Raw genomic sequence first — 21,758 nt, 5'->3', positions numbered from 1 at the left:
GACCCCCCTAACGTACCATCGTCGCCGGCGTCGTCTTCGTCGTCGTCGTCGTCGCCGTCGCCGAGAGAGACGTCGGCCCGTCGTGCCTCCTCGTGTTTTCAGTTCCGACCGAACGACGGCGACTAACGAAACTACGGAAAATCCTTCCGTGAGGGAAGCTTTTGCTCTTGTTTCGTTCTCCTTCCGGCGTTTTGCTCGGCACGCGGCCTCGAGATGCCTCTTCGCCGGTAGACGCACCGACTCAAAAGGTGGGAGCACGCGGGAAAGCAACAGTGTTTAGCGATACAAGCCCGTGGATACGGTGCCGGTTGTCGAAGGGAAGTTACTCTCGTTTGGAACGTTCCTTTAGTTAGAATACACCGGAGTACGCTGAGAGCACAGTGACGCAGGAGCTTCGATTTTGGACCTGCAAGGCGTGGTGGCCAGGAGAAGAATGTAGTTGTTCGAACACAGACATTCGTTTTGTATATTCGTTGGATTTTATACGTTCTGTGTAAATTATCGAAAATATGCGAGTTGCCTTGTACGAACAAAAGGAGTACATTAGAGAGAATCGATGAAACAAATAGTGGTTTCGGTGGGTAGTGTCAGTGGCCGTCGCCAACAGGTTACAAGAGCCGATGAGTATTTCGAGAAATATCGGGAGAAGTCGTAAGAGGCACTCGTACGATCCGCCTGTTTGTTGTTGCGGAGAATGAAGAAGAAGTATAAAAATAACTGTCCCTGAGTTCGAGCTGAAATGCACAACCGCCTGACCCCCACGAACCAAGTTATTCGATTTAGGGGAGTGTACTACGTTGCAACGTGTAATCGCGAGCAACGATCGTAGTGAATCAAAGTCGAGACCCGCGCTTTGGCATTTTCGTATTAAACGCAACTACAAATCCACCACGTGCCTTTCTCGTTGTCATCTCGACGGTTCGTTTCCCCTTCTCTTTACGATTAATGCTCGCTCCTTTCGCTTCTTTCCTAGACTTACATATACACGTACAGCCATGATATCCGCGATTCTTTCGTTTCACCCGCTTCGCGTTTCCGCAACCATCGTGGAACAGGTGTCAGCGTTCGTGGAATTCGAGCATTCGTCAATGGCGTTCTACCACTGAACTCGTGGGATCGACGTCTATCGTCGTGGAGACGCACAGCACACCCAGAGAACATTTCCCGAGATACTCACTCAACAACACTTTGTGGAAATGTCCGCACAATGCGCTTCTTCGAGACGTCTACTGTTCATTCCTCCGGATGTAGAGAAGTTTGACTTCGAGCCGACGAGGTCGAAGCTTCTCCGAATTTTCAACGGAGAATCTACCGCCGAGAAGGTGCGATCGTACGGGTCAACGTTGTTCAGACAGTTTTCCGATTTCTTCAAAGACAACCGAGTGTCGAGGTACTCGCGACACGTTGTCCTTTGGCTGTCTTAGAAAGCAATTCTAAATTAGCTAAACGAAACAACAAAGGAGAAACGAAGAAAAGTTTAGAAAAGAAAATTAATTAGGGAAAATTAGCGCGATTCGAGGAACCAAGGGAAAACGTGGATCATCGGTGAAGAAAAAGAGGGAATTCTCGTGCACAAACGCAGAACGAAATCGTCTTAGATCATTAACACGACGTTTTCCAGATTTCTGGTGCCCTGTTCTGGAATTCGTGGGAACACCATTCGTGTGGCGCGTGCTATATCAACTATAAATAGATGTTCTCTCGCGTGGATTGTACGTCTTGAGCCAGGGCAGACATCAGAGGTATATACAGCGGAACCTCGTGTCACGCACGTCGAGACGACATTTAGGCTCGACCTTCTCTTGTGTCCTTGGATCAACCGAGAGGATGAACCATATGTCACTTGCTACAGCCTGTTTCGATCTTTAGATACATCTAGGTAGACGAGTATTGGGTCCAAAAAGGAAGTCAAACGAAGACATCCAGCCTTCTCGTAAGGCGAACGTATCGACTCTGTCCACGCAGCTTCGTATGCAAATTTTGTACAACAACAACACCAAGAAACAACGATACTCCCGCGGAAGACGCAAAAGTAATTTAGCGTAATAGAGGGGTGTTCCTCGAAGTAAAAGGCAAAGGCACACACGTCACCGTTAAGTGCAACTGACATTATACTTTGTGGCCACTTTTCTTCGTTCACTATCTCCTCTCATTTTTTGTATCTACGCAAAGGAGTCTAGAAACAAAAAAAAAAAAAAAAGAAAAGAAAAGAACATCAATTCGTCGTCCGACTAGCAACGAATCTTCTCCTTCGTTTTCTTCTCATTCTCTTCTCTAGTCGTTCTTTAGGGGAAACAAAACAGGGTTTACACACTGGGAACGAATTGTGACGAACATCGCCGATATTAGCTGGTGCTTCTCTTTGTCATCGACGATCATTATGCTCAACTCGTGCTGTGCTTTTTTCTACCGTGCTTGTACGCATGCTGCGAGTGTTTTTTCAGTGCTGTAGTGTTACACGTTAATTATTAAAAGCAGGCTTAACGAGCCTTCGATCGAACGCCAAACGTCTCGTCGGCCCAGGTACCTGGGAATATTCCTGCGATGCCTGTTAGACGAGGTCACGTGGCGCCCAGGACAACGATCATCGAAACTATCATCAGGAAGTTCGATACTCACGGTGAGCCTGGGTAACATCATACGAGACGAAAACATTCGAGTCAATCAATGACAATGAATTCTTCTGAAGTAATTTATATTTCCTGTAATAATTTCTGCAATTTGACATGAAAGATTGGAAAATATTTACGTTCGTCGATCGACATATTTCGATGAATTAGAAACGCTATTTCGACTCGTGATTAATTTTATATTACATTCCAAAGCAGTATTATTTTTTTTATTATTTTTAAAGCAATTTCATTCATTTTAATTGAGATATCTGCAGTTCTGTCTTCGTTCACGTCGAAAATACAATCGCTTATTCTTTATCGCGAATTTTAGCAGGGACGCAATTATACAAAATCATAAGCCTCGAATAATTTATCACGTGCCATTTATATCTCGGTTAGACGTCGATAGCGAGCAATTGCACAGTGGAAAATTTTCATTAAAATTAGATAACCAATTTCACGGTTTGCCATCCGTTTTCATTATCATTCGTCGTATCGATCAGATCGAGAGAGAAAAAAAGAAAAAAAAAGAAACTAAAACGAGAATGTTGGAATAACGAGCGTGATAAAAAAATAAAGATCAATTTCCAACATTTGCCTTGAATAAGTACGCTTCTCCTTCGTAATATTCGTGGTCGTATAAAGTTTAATGAAAGTTTTTTAAGAGGCGCGCAACTTCCCTTCTCGCGGAAGATTAAAATAAAGTTAACAGCTCGAGGGTTGTCGTTCTAGCTGGCTAGATATAATCGAAGTTTTTAGAACTGCTCCACCTGATATGGAACGAGTAGGCATCGAGCCAGAACTCCGTTTTCAATATTATTTAAAACATCTCGGCGGAAGGAGAAGTTTTATGGAAGGGGATAGAACAGGGGATGGAATCGGTTAAATGGAAGAAAGGGGTAGTTCTGTTTCACACTAGGACAATGCATGTCACTGGCAATATCACTCGAGGTATGCCTAAAGTCCTTGTAAGGGAAGGCAAAGCTAGAGGAAACCGACAGGTTTTTCAGACGTGCGATTGATCGCGGTAAAACGAACTAGAGCGCGTATTTTCTTTCGTCTTCTCGTTGTTTACTAACCTTGCTGAAAGATTAGCTGCCTCAGAAGTCTTTATTAGAATTCCAGAATTTTATCTAGAGATCTTTATAAACTTCGCCTTATCATAAGATAATAGCTTCCTAAAATTTAATGCAAAATAAATTGTTCGTCTGTTCGTTTTCTCCTTGAGAAATTCTATTAAATTTCATCTAGAATGCAATATGGAGTTCCAGCCTATTAATATTAATAAATCCCATTTAAGTAGCACAGATGATATACACAATTATCTTGATCGTACTTTAATGCTGATAATTTTATACTGATTATGCTTTATGATCAGTCACTGCCTGTTTTATTGTTTAATATCTTTTAGTCTTCCTAACACGCATATAAAATGAATTATCTTCTGGTTGTTTTCCTTTAAAACATACCGTCGAATTTCGTGTCAGTAACGTGGAAGGTATAAGTAATTTTCTCCACGATCGGTCGTTGATATACGACCGAACACTAAACGTGCTTTCATAGCTGAGCTTGTGCGGATTAAGTGCTCGAAAGAGTCTTTAATCCTTTGCACAAAGGATCTGAAAGGCTTGCCCCGAACGATGCGGCTTTCAGCAAAATATTTTCTTCCTTCTGTCAAAAAGTGCGAAATAAAAAAAAATCCATTTATTCAATTCTGAAAAAATTCAATACGCTTAATTTGTATCTCTTCGCTACATTGGAGATATTTATGCAAACTCATATTTTTATGGAAACATATAACTGTAAGAAAGTTTCACCTACGTTTTATTAGAAAATTGGGTTACGTGCAAATACTTTTTAGAATCGCTATATAGGAAATATTGAAAGTATAATACGCGTTATAACGTTCAGTAAGTGAAACAAATCTCTGCTTAGATACTTTAATTCTATTTTACAAAATATGAATTTATCTACCTAAACATCCATCATTTTTATCTCTTTCTACTATTGTCTTTTTTATATTACATTCGTTCGGTATCTTTACCGAGGAGATTCGATAAGAATTCGGATAGCATAGTAAGTCGATGAGGTCGCGTATCATCGCTTGTTAACAAAAGCAGCGGCTGTCGTACGGAAGGGCGGGCGGTAATAGGCATTAACGCGATAAATTCTTGGGAAACCTCTGTAACGCCAATTTATATAATAAAAAATATGTATGCCAGCCCCTTCAGGGTGGGCTTTTGTCCCGGTGGCATTGCTGCTCGTCAAGCCTTGGCTTCTAATCTGACGTCCTCTCTATAGCATGTACATCCAACCGCGTTTCGCTCATTTTTCCTCCTTTCACCCTATCTCCGCGCTCCTTATTCACCAACAAGCCATCTTTTCGATACTCTTCAACTGTCTTCTTGTATCGTAATCGAATACGACAACGGAGGGCAATATATATCTTACACGCAAACACCGACAGATCGTAGAGTAGTAGCCCTTGAAAACGTTAAATAATTCCTAACCACGATGACTGCGCGATCGATGAAGCATCTATAACGCACAGGACTTCCTTAGACCAATAACGATCCACCTACGGATTTTTCTTCTCCACGCGTTAATATCTCCTATTCCTGAAAATATTAGGTTGTTGGAAAAATTCCTTTGATGATGGATATATCCTGCATTATATATGACGAGATTAGGAGAGAATCACTTGTCATGAATTTTAGCTAAATATTTAAATAAGTTTAGGATAAATGTTTCTAATTCAACACACTAAAATTGATTTGTTAGGAAAGTTTCGTTTTTGAACGAGATATGCTACTTAAAATATTCAGTTTAATTCGTTTTATTCGTGGAACATAGTAGAATATATATATAATTATCTCTTCTTATTTTTACTCAATTTTTGCAATAGTAAAAAATTGAATAGTCGTATAAATATTATATTAACGGTTTAATCACTACTTGAACAAACTTTAGCTTGTTGCTAAAGAAATAGTTTTTTCTGAAAAAGTAGAGTCACATGACAGATAGTCATGCAAAGAAACGAACCTCGTATTATTTAAAAAAATGTAAATTCTTTTGTAACTCTAGTCACGGTTTTCCTAAATTAAAGCTTTTATCGTTTGTTCTTCTTTATCATTCTGCTTCTAAGCCTGTAATTTTTGTCAGCAAATATTTCACTCCGTAATAGGAATTTCCATCTAATTCCCGTGTAAGTTTAAGATAATATATCGTTCGATAATAAAACTTCATGGTTTCACGGAAAGCAGAAAGTTCAAACGATCACGAGATCCCATTAAAAACACGTTCATTGTCAACAAATGACATACCGATATTCACAGATATACTTAATTCGGTAAATTACTATTACGAATAATCGTGTCATCAATCATGTTCAGTGGTTTATTCATGCCAAGGTCAGGCTGTTCGTCAAGCACACCCTGGATTCTGTACACGCGTGTACGACTAGGTCGAAAATGTGACACCAGGAACCTGGCACGGTTCGTTTTCGTGTATGAAACTATTAAAAGCCGACAATTAGGGCTGTGGCTGGGCTTAAATTGTACTTTAGGGCGGAAAGCTGATATCGTCGTTGTTGCTTATAAATTTCATTCTTATCTTGAGATCACTTTATTTTCTTTACCCTATAATGACGATCCGACGGTTGACAAAATCGTCACGAGAAAAACGGAAAAGGGGAGGAAGCTTTATATGTATCGCAACCACAAGTATCATTTTATTCATACGGAAACAGAGTATGAATTTTATGAACCGTGTTTATTGGAGCTGTCTTAAGCAACGAGCCTAAATTGCCTAATGAAATAGGCACATAAAGATCATTGGAATCGATAATCACATTTTTCTTGGCTTCTTTATTGTAATGTCACTTTATGGCTGGAAAGACATAAAGTAGCAAACATAAAATAGCTAAAAGTAGAAATAACACGTAAGGTAGATATATAAGAAACAAAGTATATACATATAGTTGACGTTATGTAAAAATCAAAGGTACAGCTATTAAACTCATATTGTATTTGTTGAAAGAAAGGTTGGAAGTTTCATATTCGATGGAGAAGAAGCTTATTACTATAAAAGTTTGACTACATATTTATAGCATATTCCTAAATAGTAATATGATTTTTTATCGGTTAGTGTTCTCTTGGTTTATTGAAATCATTGAAAAGTAGAGTTTCTCCTTGTTTATTTATTTATCAACAAAAAGAGATTCATTAGTAAAAAAAGAAGAAGAGAAAGAAAATTATACAAGTATGAGATACTGAATAGTCTATAAAACGACAGTAAAGTGAACGCACAACCTTGTTGCAACAACCCCTCCAATCCTGACTAGATATGATCTATGATCTTAAAAAGAACTGTCCAGGCTATGTGACATAAAAACGTGTTTTTTTTCTCCCTCTCTTTCTCTCTGAATTTTTAGGGAGGAGCGAAGGGAAAAGTAGGTCAGAGAGCTTTTCAAGGTCTGAATCTATTCGACCATGGTACGTCGCCTGCTCGATGAATCACCGATTCCATTGGAATTTATGAATTTGTACGCTTGTTGGCTTTTCCTCGTGATAATCCGCTTTTCGACTCCGTTAATCGCGAGAGGGAAACGCCAGCTAATGTCGACAAGCTGAGTCAGATTTCCTCGAAATTCTTACCACTTTGGCGCCAAACGTCGACTCGAACTTTCAAACTAAATTTTTGGTGAATTCCAGGGCTTAGTCGCGTGATGAAATAACCTTGCGGACGAAAGTAGTTCTCCTATTTCCTTTTCTTTGAAATCGATTTTACGTTCGTTCTGGCAAATGTTTAAATTAATACGGAGATTACAGACGAACAATGTGTTATCAATCAATCGCATCTTACTAAACTTGTCCTATTATTTGACATTTGAAGTTAAATACGAGGTTGTTCGAAAAGTTTGTAGCGTTTTTGTTACAAACATCTATTATATAATGAAACTATTGAACAAATACTGTTTTCGTTTGGACTCAAAAGAGAATGAAAGAAAAGTTTCAAGAATTTGTTAATAAAATAGTACCCAAGAAATTTGGAATCTTAAAAAAGAACTTTGTATTTTTGCTGCTGTAATAATTAGTCTTGAAGACAGCCACTAATTTTTAATCGACTAACATTCGTATTAATAAACACCTACGCTTCTGAATATCAAATCTGCTTTCCTTCCTCTTCCTATAAACACAATTTAAACATCGGAGTCGCATTGAATCGGCGTTTTAGTCTTTCACGACAAACAATTCGAACCTGCATGAAGAAGATAGCGGTAATTCCGGTCAGTCAACAACAGAATGCACGCGTTTCCGTGTTTCTTTCCTCTTCTTTTTATTTTTTCGCTGCTCTTTCCTGTCGTTTACGAGCGCCATACCTGTTCATAATAACGAGAATACGTGTGCTGCCGCGCGATAAATTCGTGCAGAAACTTTGGGCTGTTGCCAGGATGGATATTTAAAATTCTCCGCGGTTCTCCACGAGCCCTCAGCTTTTTTTCACCGCGATGGACGAAGGGAAGGCATCGCGGATGCCATGGACGTTAATGCACGGGTTCATCAAGTCGGTTGCCAATCCAACCGATTGCTATAATTACCATTGCGTCGAATGCATTATTCACGATTTGCTGTCGGGGCCGCGATTATGAATAATTTCACGTCATCGAGCACCTTATCAGCGAATATGTCGCGTCTGTTGCCGGCAACCGTGTTCGTGTAACGCTACTTGTGTGAAAATTCTTGTGTGAAATGCACCAGCCGAATACACGATTCGTTACTTAGCTTCAATTTACCGTTGCAACCGTATGCACTTTTAATTTCGTCGCAAGAATACCTTCGAGTTTTAGAACGATCCGATTCTCAAGCGTTCGGGCGTGGATGAAGGAACGTAGGGGCGCCAGGTTGGACTAGATTATGTATGAGGGGTGAAATCTAATTTGGAGCAGAGACGATTGTGCTTAGATTCGATTGGCTGCGTTTCCACGCGTACTCTGGTATTGATAGATACGGAAATCATTAGGCAGAGATTAATACAGGTGTTTGACAATGGAATCTAGCCAATTTATCCAATAACGAAACCATTCCTTCTTTCGGCAAATATAAAGTTTATAGGGGCTACAAGCAACCTTTAAAGTTAATTAATTAATCACGATCCTGATGAAATCGCGATGTGAGAAAGAGGCATGACAAAATTCGGGAACATCTAAGTTAATCAATTTTAATATTTTCCATCTTCCAAGCGTATTTGATCGTTGAATTTTTAAAGTGTATTTTCTTTACTTATTTCTCAATTATCAGAGTCATTTCGTGTAGCAAGAAGAATGTTTTCGTAATACTTAAAAAAATGTGGAAAGTATAAAGAAGAAGGACCTAAAAATAATTAAGGAACAAAGTAGCAACCTTTGCATTTTTCGTATACCCTCACGGTCGATCCTTTTTGGCTGGGTCTCGTTAACTTTTAACGAAATGCATACCCTTACTCAGTCGCCTATGCAAACAAAAGCACGCTCTAGTACATCTTGGGGCTAATTAAGCCCGTGGTTTCCGAGTAAATATTTTCATAAGACGGATCACTTAAAATTCTTTCTTAGAGAGTTAGAGCGGCAAACCGGAAGTTTCACGACATCACGGAGGATCCCGTAATCAGAAGCCATCGTCGAAAATAAAACGAAGGTGAATCAGAAAGCGGACCCAATAAATGTTCAAGAAAATTTCATCAATTTTAGTTAAATGTCGAAAATATTGTCTCGTAAATTCATACTAATTACTATTTTGATATTTAGATAAATAATTTTCATACTTGGTGATACAGAGCTATAATTTAATATGTTTTTCATAATTAGCGCAGAGCATGTGTACATGTTTCGAATAGATTGGAAATGGAATATGAAATGTCATAAAGAAATCGAATAACTGTTATTGCATCTCTCGATTCTTTAATGATAGATGATTCATTAATAGATAATATATAGAATAATGTATAATAATAAATAATGATATATGATGCATAATATATAACAATTGGCTATATTATAATAATATCATATTAGGTGGCACGAGTGTATTAATCATTCACAAACATGAACTCAAAATACGCACGAAAGCTATTTCCAGTCGCGTGAATTATATATTTATGCGCATAAGGATTGCCTAGCGTAGTTTTCCTAATAGAAAAGTCATCGTCTCAACCTCGATACCTTTTTGAGTTGAGTTGATTGTCATTTGCTTGGGAACGAATACCTCGACACACGATTCGAACGCTACGAACAATTCCATTTGCAATTGCGAGACGACGCGATACTCGTGAAAGAAGTGAAAATAAACTCGAACACTGTTCCCAGTTAACCCATTTGCGTAGTAAGTTCTTCAAACTGGTCCCAAATATTGCCAATATGATCGTAATAATCGTGTCTCGTTAAAGTGGCAATGAAATTTCAAAATGTTTTATACGACACGTAGAATATACACATAAAAGTTATCTATGGAAAGCGTTAAAACATATGAGATTCTTGGACGAGTTCTTGGCTCTTCGTGAGAACCAAATAATGACGTATTACTACGTGATGGATGGATTATTTGTTTCTCAGGATGTTTCGTGGGAAGGAAAGCAGAGATCATTAGCATTGCGATGTTTCTTCTCGTCGCCACGATTCGCGAATTTTCGATCTGTAACACGTTCCGATTCGTTCGCGAGACGATTCCTAGAAATTGATGCGATGCCACGCATCTGAGGAGGTTATTTTTCATCGTCGATGTTGATCGAATCGTATATGAATCGAACACGAATCGAATGGTCCTGGAATTTTCGCGGAAATCTTAATTCGTTCGTGTCGCGTGCAAAACACGCGTCTACGACGCGTGGCATCTGTGATTTAACGTAGACCACATGTGTCGCTGAAATATCTTTCGAAATTGAGTACTGGCCTAGGCACCATTCAAATTAGTGTTATAAATACGTGTGATATTTCGCTGGAAGGGGATCGTTTCGCACATTCCTACGTTACTCGGAAAATTGTTTATAGCTCTTGGAATATTCGCGTCGTCTGGGTTACTTTTTCGCGACAGATCGTTAACACTTGCTCAATGGCGCATTCTATTAATAGCTTTGTGAGCTTTGTCTTAAAACGCCTTTCGTATTATCTTTTCCATTACGAAAACAAAGAGAAGAGATTGGTTTGACCAATTGACGTGTCTTGTAATTTTCAGTTCAAGCGATTCTCCAATGTCTGTGAAAATAATTTTAACGGTTTACCGAATGATTTTACAGTTTTATGAAAATCTTCTTAAAACATCCTCCATATCGTCCCTGTAATTTAGAAAAGAGAAAGAAGAAACAGGTATAACTATAACCAATTGTTGTTTCGTAACTTCTTGTACAAGTCTTTTTAGCACGCTTACGGTGACGATCTTAACGATTTCCTGAATTCTATCTACGTTAAATTCCGCTGATCCTTTCGTAGCTTTATAAAGATTTTCTTAAGATATCTCCTGCTTTTCTTAGGCTTATAAGGATCTTAAGACAGCTTTCATATTATTCTTTCGATTTAAGGAGGCTAAAAGGAAGACGAAGAAGAAGGAGATGTCAGTTTAGTCAGTCGGTGTGTTGTATTTTCAGTGCAAGCCTTTCTAGAACGCTTATGGAAATAATTACCACGGCTAGTGCAAGCGACGCGCAATTTTCGCCCCTAGGGAGTTCTTTGAGCGTCCAGCTGTGCGGTTTATTGTTTTTCATTTGCTCGATGCTGTGCAGTCGATTCGCGGGTTCTTTGAAGATATCTCCCTTCATTTTCACGACTCACTCGTCGGTGTATCTGCAACGTCGCGTTCAAATAGCCGTTTAATTGCGTCGTTTTAACCAAAATTAAACGTAGACCGCGATTTCATACAGGATATCATTCAACAATCGCCGATATGATTGCTTTTCTTAATGCGAGAATTTGCCATCGAAGAATAATACCTTCGAATTCGATAGCGCGAATCCATGCGATGAAAATAAACCATGATCGAGCTTGAAATTTCCCAGAGACCTTCATACGATTACGCCCCAGTATCGAGGAGCCTGAGAATTCAATAATTTCCACCAAAATCTAATCCTATTTTCAAGGTATGGAAATCTATCTTCCGTGTATAATCCGCGTGTTATCCTAGAAACTAGATACCAATCTAATTTTCCTTCCGACTCGAAATATTCATCAGCCACGCTGGTTAAACTTTTAAACGATTACTGCGAGCAGCGAAATAACTCGCAAAAATTGGTGTATGCAATATTATCGTTAAACGTGGGTATAGTGATTTAGATATTGTTTTATCGAGGCATAAAAATTGTTTCAGAATAATAGATACTTTATAGAAGCTTGCAACAAATTGCAGAATTTCTATAGTTTAGAACAAAAATTATTTGGAATTCTTTTTAATAACTACGATGTTAGGAAACGCACATAAGAGTTCGCGATTTAAATTATCCGAGAAAGAGATTGCAAATGAAACGTTGTACTGGCCCAACGTTGATTCTTGATACTTGAAAAACATGCAACGTAGCACTGTGTTGTTGCTTATCAAACGTAGATATTCCTTCTTTTTATAGTATTTCCTTGCACATTCCAATATAAGAATTTCTTATTTCGTTTCCTTAGTTTTCATGTGTACATGCAATCTGTCTTTTCTTCGCGTTAATCTTATAATCGATATTTGTATACCTACACGATAACATTGAATAGATAAATTTTGATGACCTACCCCTTAAGGAATCAAACGCGACCATTTTTGGACTTGCTAGATCTCTTCATCCTATGCCCTTAATAAGATTGATGGTTTCGAGAGCAGCTGTAGGTTTCATCCACCATGACGCAGTCCCTCGAAATATTCCAATGCGTTGAGTTACGAGCTGCAAAATCTTAGATTGTCGTTCTTTCGCGGAACTTCTATTTTCTTCGGCGACACGAGGCGCAAGTGCGTTCTTGGCACGGAAGGCTTGCTGCATACTTCACCGGAATCCCCGGTGGACATCGGTTTAAAGAAACCGTGCAGAAACGATGACTAACGTCGCCAGGAGGGCCACGAGAGCGAAGAAGAAAGCAGCGCGGGAGGAAAGTTACCAAATCCCCATTCACTTCCTCGACGACGATTCCAATCTCATAATTCAATGACTCGTTCCACTTCCCTGATTTCCAAGCGGCGTATACCCATGCGTTACGCGCGCCCTGGCTAACGTAAACAAAATATCGACGCAGATTTTCCGCTTGGTCGTGCGATATTTGTTCTGTAGGCAATCGTATATTTAAGGCCCCATCGCTCTTACAAGGTTCCTTCCACCTTGTTTCTCGTCGCAAAAACCATTGAGACATATTTCAGCTTGAAAAGATTTACAACAAGTTAAGGAGACAGTCGTTTCATACGAGTGAGATAAAATTATTGGTGAAATTTGACAAGTTACCAGCTTGTAGCATTTGTAACATTTTGGCGAAACGTTATAAAATCATAAAGCTCAATGTAAATTCAACGTAACGAAAAGATTTATAAGGAATTGGGAGCAAGGACATTTTACATAATTGAACTAACGTTAATAATTACCGGTATTAATGTACATTTTAATCAGACTTTAGGATTGTTACAATTATAAAATTCAACCTGTAAGCTCTACCGACGACGAGTCATTAATAAACGAAAACAGTGGTTGATGCGTCTGTAAACAGTCTGCATAAATGTTTACGTACAGCCTACTAACATTATTAATTAGTAAATTAACGTTGCAAGGGTTCGTTTCCAAACTTTCGTCATTCTCACACGCTTCGACCTTATTTTGCAAACGCAATTTTCATTAAAACACTTTTGAGCACAGAAAGATCGAAACCAGGTTGGGAAACGCGAAGAAAGCTTTAAATAAAAATCTCAGAGGGATCAGGTTGAGATATAGACTCTCAAAATTAGCCTGGAACTACAAACACGTCAACCTTGCTCCAACGACGTTGTAATTCAACTTCCCTGGTTCTAGCACAATATCGACAGGTTGGTGGCGTTCTTCCGCCTTTTTTCGCTTTCCTCTTTCTTATCCTCCGCGCTCTGTTGTGGCCGAAGAGAAAACCTGTTCGACCTGGGTCACAGACGGATCACGGGCCAGTTCTATGTTTATATATAGGATGTTTAAATCGAACCGCGTGAGCGGATTTAACTTTAACGCGACGACAAGGTCGCTCCAGCTTGTCACAACATTTGCTTGTGGGCTAGCGTGACTACATCGTATTTTCGGGTTTTCGGCTATAAGACGAATCGGCCGACTCGGCTTTATCGTTCAAGGACGGTTCAGTGAGATAAATCGAGAATCATCGCGGAGTGTATCGATGCCGTGGATCGACCATATGCAAACTGTAATCCGTTCTGTTGAATGCAGCCACAAGTTAACAGACGATCAACGGGGGCGATCGTGGAACCTCTTGGAAGTTTGCTTTGTTAGCTTGTTACGTATCGCTACCGAAGAAAGCTGCGTGTTTTCTCCAGTTCTTCGCCGACTTTCGCTGATGCATAGCGATTCGTGAAAGTGTCGGAATGGATTACTTAACCTTCACCCTTTCTGAATGCTTTGTGTGGTTTGTATGAGATATTCTGGAATTTTGTTACGAGTTTCCTGTGATATAAAGTACCGTGGTTGTATATTGGTAAAATTTAAAAGGAATTCTAAAATGCATAGCAATTCATTACATTTTGTATTGTGCACTGTGGTGAGTTATGGATATTACAATTGTACAGAATGATTCACATAACTTGTTCACCTCGTAAGGCATGTGTTTTATACAGGAAAAAAATGTTTTATAGAGAAATTGCACGTTATGCTTCTTTTTCGTAAACAACCGAGATACGAAGTTGTAAATTTTTGTTAATAAAATTCATAAAAGAGTGTCGGTGATAAATATTCAAATATTTTCATGGATCACTACGCACATGTTAGACTGCATAAAAAGAACATTCAACGATAAATTGTTGCGATACTTCAAGTAATATATCTCGATTGAAACGTATTAATTTGTTAAAAGGAAGTAACGCGTTTAAAAGGGCGATAAATAATAATCGATTTAATAATAAATAATGTAACTACGTGTAACGTGGAGGGACATTAAAGGCGACCCCATGGAGATAAGAATAACGCTGCTTTTCTATCCATAAATACGAAACATTGATTTATAGTTGTCAGATTGGATAATTTAACATGCGTCATATGGCGTTTACCGCAACTCTAAATCCTCGTATTGTCGTGGCGGAAACAAAACTCGCAGTAAGTTCCAATTCCGTATATTTATAACCGACCGAGTGGCTATGTAAACGTGAAATGTCGTTTGTTACGATAGAATTGGTACACGGTGCCAGTTTCTGCTCTCCGATTATATAGAAATTTCGCTAGAAATTAAGATAGCGTTCCTTAAGAACATTCTTTTGAGAAAATCGCATCTATGCTTCGCGCTATAACTTCAATGGGGAAGATCGAAAGGAAATTTTAAGATATCTGTACGATGATATTCTTTTGAGACTTTTCTACATTAACATTAATTCTTTATAGATGTAAATCGCACATGAACGATTGCGAATCGATGTTTCACGTTCGATTTTGGCATACTTTCAACATTCACCATAATTGCGCCCTTTCATAAAAATTCATAATTTTCCACTGTTACTTTCCCTTCGTAAAACAAATAGTCTTTAATCCAAACGTATTCGTTTAACACTTTTTTCAGATTTAAGTTTTCTAGTTTACATTACAGCGGAAGACTTAAGAATCGATTCGTCAGAAATATTCTACAAGCTCATCGATAAGTATCTCTTCTAAATCTTCTCCAATTTAGGTTCGTCTTTTTTATTTGTAAATTATGGAATACCCCGTAACTATACCATTTTCAGAAACGCTCGATTAACACTTTCACTTATCACTTACTCTACGAACTTTATCGTACAAACGATCGCAAGCATTTGTTCTCGGTTCTTGAAAACGGATGTATATCTATGCTCATGGAACAGAAGAAATTGAGGGCCGCGATCAGTTTAGCGACTCGAAAAGATAAGAGAGCCGAGGCGGTCAGTATTTTGGAACAAACGGATAGCAAAGTAGTTCTCGCGGCTAAGTGACATCCTTGGCAAAGGGCCCAGCCCTGCGAGCCTGTCTCAGATGCGAACTCGGCAAAATCTATTTCTAGTTCGGCCGATAAACTCGCCACAGCGAATGAGATTCGTAAAAAGAACCCACGCGTCTCGTTTGTCCCTAGTCTATCCACGATTCGCACTTGTTCTCTCGTAGGGTTTCACGCCGCCTAATCGCGCGGTCAGATTGTACAGCCTTCTAAAACGATTCCGTTTGAAAATTCCTTTGATCGTGTCGTGATACATTCCCGGATAGCCCTGAGAGTCACCGGAAGCGCAAACCCACGGAAAATGATCGTGAATCCTCGCTACTGTTTCCACAACCCGAGAATTAACGAATACAATTTGTGGAATTTGACTATTTTAATATCGTACAGTTGCGAAATTCGAGAATCTTCGGCTACCGAAGGATTTGAAAACTGAAAGATCTAAAAATTCTAGACTTCTAGAGTTCCCCTAAGATCCAAAAGTTCAAAAGCTCTAAAGTTTCAAAGTTTGGAAATTTGAAAATTCCAAAGTTTCAAACTTGCAAAATTCGAAACTTTTAAACGTTTAGAATTAAAAAATTCCAAAGCTCGATCATTGCATCGGAATATTAGACAGGAGATAGATAGACCAGATAGAAGACCAGAATACCGATTGTTACGATGATCGTGCAACATCAAAAATGGAAAAAAATTCTCTCTCGCGATTGCCATTGATTGATTTTTGCCTTGATTTCCTAACAAATATAAAAGCACCAAAAAATGATCGACGATTAATCTTTGTGGTCGAGCTATGCTTTGTTGCTAGTCTGATTGCGGGCGGTATAGTGAAAAGGAGTATTAATCATGGTTAAACTACTGTACGCGAAGCTGCCACTTCCAACACCGCTCACTATTAGCCAGTAATTACTATCGATCAATCAGAATCACAGAACGAAACGATATTGATTCTCTAGTACAAGAAAACTGCAAATATTGTTGTGTTAACGTTCTAATTATTTCTACGAATATGTTTGTTAAACATTTCGATGAAATTATCTCGTGCGGAAATTAACGAGATTTTCTGATACGATAAATGAATTGGAAGTCAGATAATCGAATGTAAAGACATTTATAAACATTGTTACGTTTATACATCGAATCAGCATCATTCGTGACAAATATTTAATGACAGACGAAGGACGCTTTAAGCCATGCTATTAATTAACAAGTAATAGTAAAACAGCTTTTATTCGCTGCTCTCTTAGATAGTCAATTCTTACGCGAGTTTTCATAATTGCTAGCACTTTAGTCGAATTATCGTGCTACGAAATTAATACCTGAGGAACGGTAGTAGCGGAGGCTGTACGAGAAAATGAAAATGAAACGGATGAATTTGCATGTTAACGGGATAGTTTAAATCATTTCTTTGGCACCATGGAACCAGAGTTTTAATCTTGCCTCGCGTTACAAAATACGCGGTTGTTTCGCTGCGGGAAACTGCAAAATTTAACGCGCGTTTTATATCATACATGTTCTCTTTAAACCGTACGCGCTCGCTTTAAATTCCGAGCTACACGTTAAACAAATAAAATAACACTTGTAAATATGGCAAATTTTTCATATTTTCGATATTCAGGTCATTGATACTAACGAAAGCGATATTACAGAGATCTTTCTCATTTTTGGTAGCCCTTTGGTAGTCCACTTAATTTCCTACTTTAAATTCTCCACTATTAAACAAATAACTGCAATGGAAAATATACATCGCTCCCCAACCGTTTAATACCTAAAATAGCATTATCACAAGAAATGTTTATCCCAGCCGAAATATTCTGCTTCGATTCTTCCACTCAATTTCTCGTGACATTTTATCCCTCTGTCCGAAACATTCAAACATACCCGTCGTTTGCTCCAACTTGTATCTATCGATTTCACAAGTTTTCTCTACCTTTTGATCCGCCTGTCCGATTCTACGAGCCATTTGCTCCTAAATATCACGGCATTTATCCATTGCACGTGCGTCAACGCGATTCGATTCATAAGCCGACGTTGGAACACGTGCGCCGCGTTGCATCCGGAACCGATGATTTCCCCCGTCGATGTTTAAACAGGCTGTCGATGGTCACGTAATATTCGTGATAATTTCATCCAGCACGTTCCCCCTGGCGTTGGTCAACAATGCCACGGGCCGCGCGTTCCTGCGCATTTTCAATTTTCCTTCATTAAACGCGACTGTCCTTCGCAGAATGCTTAAGCATCGAACGGGGACGAGACGAGGGTGAACCGATGGTAGCCGTGGCACGCGGTGCAATTCGACCGTTCTCGAGGCTGACATTTCTCTTGGATTCTGGTACGACGTCTGGTACTCTTGCGACGCACTTGAAAATCGTCGCCTTCGAATTCACGCGCCCTCGAATCTACCCCGCTACGGGGAATTTCGACCATCGTTAGGAACCGCCATTGTACCGTGAGGGGTTGCTACACCCTAAATTCAACTTCGTCCCCCTTATTTTCGCTGTGGAATTTTCTGTCTCCTTTTTCATCCTTATAAGACTAATTTATTTGTGTTTATTGGGATTACGCGAATCATTGTTATTTATCAGGATGTATAATACATAGGGTGAGACGCGTAATAGTTTGAAGAAACGACGTTTCAAATGAAAGTTGGCGAGATTAGTCCTTTTGTAGGATTTGTAGAGGACGTGTTATTGTCAAGGTCAAAATCGTTTTTTAAGATGGAACTGTATCATGTATTTCATTCTGCGCGTTTAGATTCTTTGGAACATTCCGCGTCAAAAAGTATTCACGTATTACGATATTTAAACAGATCAACAATTCGTGAGATAATTTAAATTAAAAAGTGAGATGCTTCGTATAAAAATCTGCAATATGTCACGAATTATTGATTTTGTTGACATTGCACCTGTACGCATTGTTGGACAGAATGTTCCGAGGAATCGATCTATTAAAGAGAACAACGGAAGTTTCGTATAAAAAATATCTAACCCGAACTCATAGAAGCAAGCTGCTGCTTTCTCAGAATTTAGTATTAATCGTGTACTTAAGCAATAAAATTGAGAAATTGAGAAAATCTGATATTGATCGATTTTCTTTCTCAAATAAATGTCAATATGGTCGACATCTTCTATTATTATAAATTGCAAGTTCGAGTTCTCATTTTTTATTAACGTACCTCAAAACTTCGGCGAATTAACTTTCATCTCATTCCGCTGCAACGGTTAAGCGTGAACATCTTCCTCGGCGTCTTCGATTTAATAACCAGCTATAATGGAACAAACGGAGTACAGATCAAAAGAACACACACAGACAGGAATTCTGAAATTGCGAAATTGCGAAGCTGCATGTACCCATTGCGACCTTCGTCCTAAATCCGGCATCAGTCTTAGAGTGTACACCATAAAATATTTTCGTACCAACCATTAAGTTTGTCTGCTGCGGATGTCGTAAGCCTCGGTTAATTCGCCTCGTTTCTAACTCAGCCACACTTTTTGGACGTTTTTCGAGTATACCTCAAAGGGGCTCTTCTCGAGTAAATTTGCACGTGCAATGCTAAATCTGGCACTTGCGGCCACTCACGCTCGCTTTCACATCTTTCGTCTGCAATACGATTTATCAAAAAATATATACATATCGTTCACAAAGAATGTTCAAGAATCTATTACAATCGTTGACAAAAATAATAACGAGCGATTAAAATATTTTTATCAACGTTAAATTTTTAAACATCCAGTTGATCGTATCGTCTAATATTTACATCTAAAGAGATGAAATTGTTCTTCAATTTTTACACGAAGATTTTAATGTTCATTGGAGTCGTGGGAATCACTATAGTTTACCGAGATGTACTATGAATCGATACTTATTTTTAGGAAAATAAGCTTGAAAGGTGCTACCGCTCGATAGAGCGGCAGTCTCTTTCTCTCTCTTTGCGCGAGTCTCCAGTTCGTTGAACATTCAAGGGTTGAAAACATTTGGTAAATTTACTTCTTTAATGGTTCTCGTCAAATTTGTTTCCGTTTCCATGCACGGATATCGTGCGCGATCGCCAAAAGCCTGTACTTCGATTGTTTCGAATAACGTACACCGCTTGTAAATACTTTGGATCGACGGAATGTTAAGGGATGCGAAACAATCAGGGACGTCGACGGGGAATAAAGCGCGGACGTTACTTCGTGAACAAAAAACCGACTGCACATTGCACGTCGTATCGATCTGTATACTCCTATTGCTCTTTTCTTGTCCTGCTTTGCAAATTCTATTCGAACTGCTGTCTCTTTATTAAGCCATCGAGGATTAAATAATGAAATAACGCGGCAAAATTACGCGAGGTTATCAGAAATTGTAGGTAACATAGTAATAGGTACAGTAAAATGCTACGAGAAGCATTCAATAATCCTCTTACTTTAATTCATTTTTAATTTTATGATTCTAGAAGTTCCTGAACTACACAGTGACTCGATTATGATTTTTTACAAAATTTTTTTAGAATGATCGAAATAAGATAAATTTCAAGGACTAAAAAAGCTGTCAACTATGTGAATGACTTAAATAACATCGTCGGAGGACAAATGCGGAAATACAATATAGTATTTCGTAAAAATTAAATGCTATCGTGTAGTATATTTGTATACTAAGATATACATATGTAATTCTAGTGACAATTAACGCGTTCATCGATCAAATAGGAGAAGAATAATATAAAGAACCTATGTCTTCGAAAAGGCTATTTTTCTTTCTATAAGACTTTTACTAAACTCCCTACGATTAAAATCGCGACGCATTTCGAAAACACCCATGATAATAACTTACTTCGTTCCGTTCTTACATGTTTATGGTTTCCTTTCAACGAAAATCGCTGAATTTTCCGACGTTCTCCTACGCGATTCCCTCCTACTGTGCCTCTTAATTTTGAAGAATCCGCGACCTATAAATACATGTACATATATTCAGAATCATTCGTTCCCGTTAGCCTGTCTATCTCTTCTCTCAGTTCTTAACAAGAAAAGTTAATTTCGGACATACTCGGAAGACATGCCAACCACGCACTCTAATGAGCCGATGAAACTTCACTGTGACCAAGGCTCTCTCGTTGTTTTCCCATTCCAACAATCCTGAATTTATTTTAAAGTGCTATGTATTCCTCCCACTATCATGTCTTAACAAATATTCGATATTTTCGACACAAAAGCGTGGTACGTGTTTCTAAGAAACTATCTCGATGCCACGTGTATTCATTCCACTCCAAAATTAATATATTTTCGTCTTCTGTTTCCATATATAATATTTGTAATGATGTTAATACTATTAACATATTAGATTGAGGAATAAATGGGAACATGTTTACAAAAAAAAAGTACATCAAATGTTACTGCCTCTGTGTAAAGTCTATGTAATTAAAGGGTAATTTATTTATCATATTTCTCTATGAATACACAGTGGCTACAGAAATTATCGGTACATATCTTTATTTCTCGAGGAAGCGCTCTTTTTATCAGACTCTACACGTTTCATTTTTATAGTATCAAATTTTCTTAGGTATATGAAAATAATACTAAATGATACGAAGTCTAATATACTTGAATCTAATTAATTAATACTGCATCAAAATTGATGATCTATATTTCAGTCTCTCGGAAGATTATTTAATTAATATTATGAGCTAAATTAAAAAAGAATAATATTCTCACTGGATGCTGCCAATTGCTATTTTTATATACGTTATAATTCATAGAGTTGGTTAACTTGACCTGTAAGCGAATCATTCATGGGCGGCTCCCAGTGAATTCAGACAGACATCGATTAATTCGTAGCATCTGTTAATTAATGTCTTTCTCTTGTTCTTTGCAGATCGAAGTTTTTTAGTGGCCAACGCTCAACAGGGACTATGTCACATAATATATTGCTCGGACGGTTTCTGCCGGCTGACGGGGTTTTCGAGGGCGGAAGTGATGCAGAGGCCAGCGATCTGCGACTTCCTTCATGGGCCAATGACGTCGCCCCATGCGGTCGCAGCCCTCCGCGACGCCCTCGCCGCC

The 21,758-nt window shown here is 38.6% G+C and overlaps 1 protein-coding gene across 8 annotated transcripts in view; it reads left to right on the top strand.

The window, feature by feature from the left end:
* The first annotated feature begins 47 nt into the window (after positions 1-47).
* LOC100745445 (potassium voltage-gated channel subfamily H member 6) overlaps positions 48-21,758 on the top strand; it is a 144,219-nt gene continuing 122,508 nt past the window's right edge. For 5 of the 8 annotated variants that reach the window (XM_024367865.2, XM_024367886.2, XM_024367878.1 and 2 more), the window contains exons 1-2: positions 48-2,620; positions 21,571-21,751. In XM_024367865.2, coding sequence (XP_024223633.1) covers positions 2,545-2,620; positions 21,571-21,751 — 257 coding nt within the window. In that variant the 5' untranslated portion in view covers positions 48-2,544. The remainder of the gene's footprint in view (positions 2,621-21,570; positions 21,752-21,758) is intronic. The other 3 variants (XM_012386410.3, XM_024367872.2, XM_024367883.2) reach the window with 1 other exon arrangement.

The sequence above is a fragment of the Bombus impatiens genome, unplaced genomic scaffold, assembly GCF_000188095.3.
Source record: "Bombus impatiens unplaced genomic scaffold, BIMP_2.2 scf_0027, whole genome shotgun sequence".
NCBI classification, from domain to species: domain Eukaryota; kingdom Metazoa; phylum Arthropoda; class Insecta; order Hymenoptera; family Apidae; genus Bombus; species Bombus impatiens.
The sequence above is the reverse complement of the archived record's forward strand: the minus strand, read 5'-3'. Positions and strand labels throughout refer to the sequence as shown.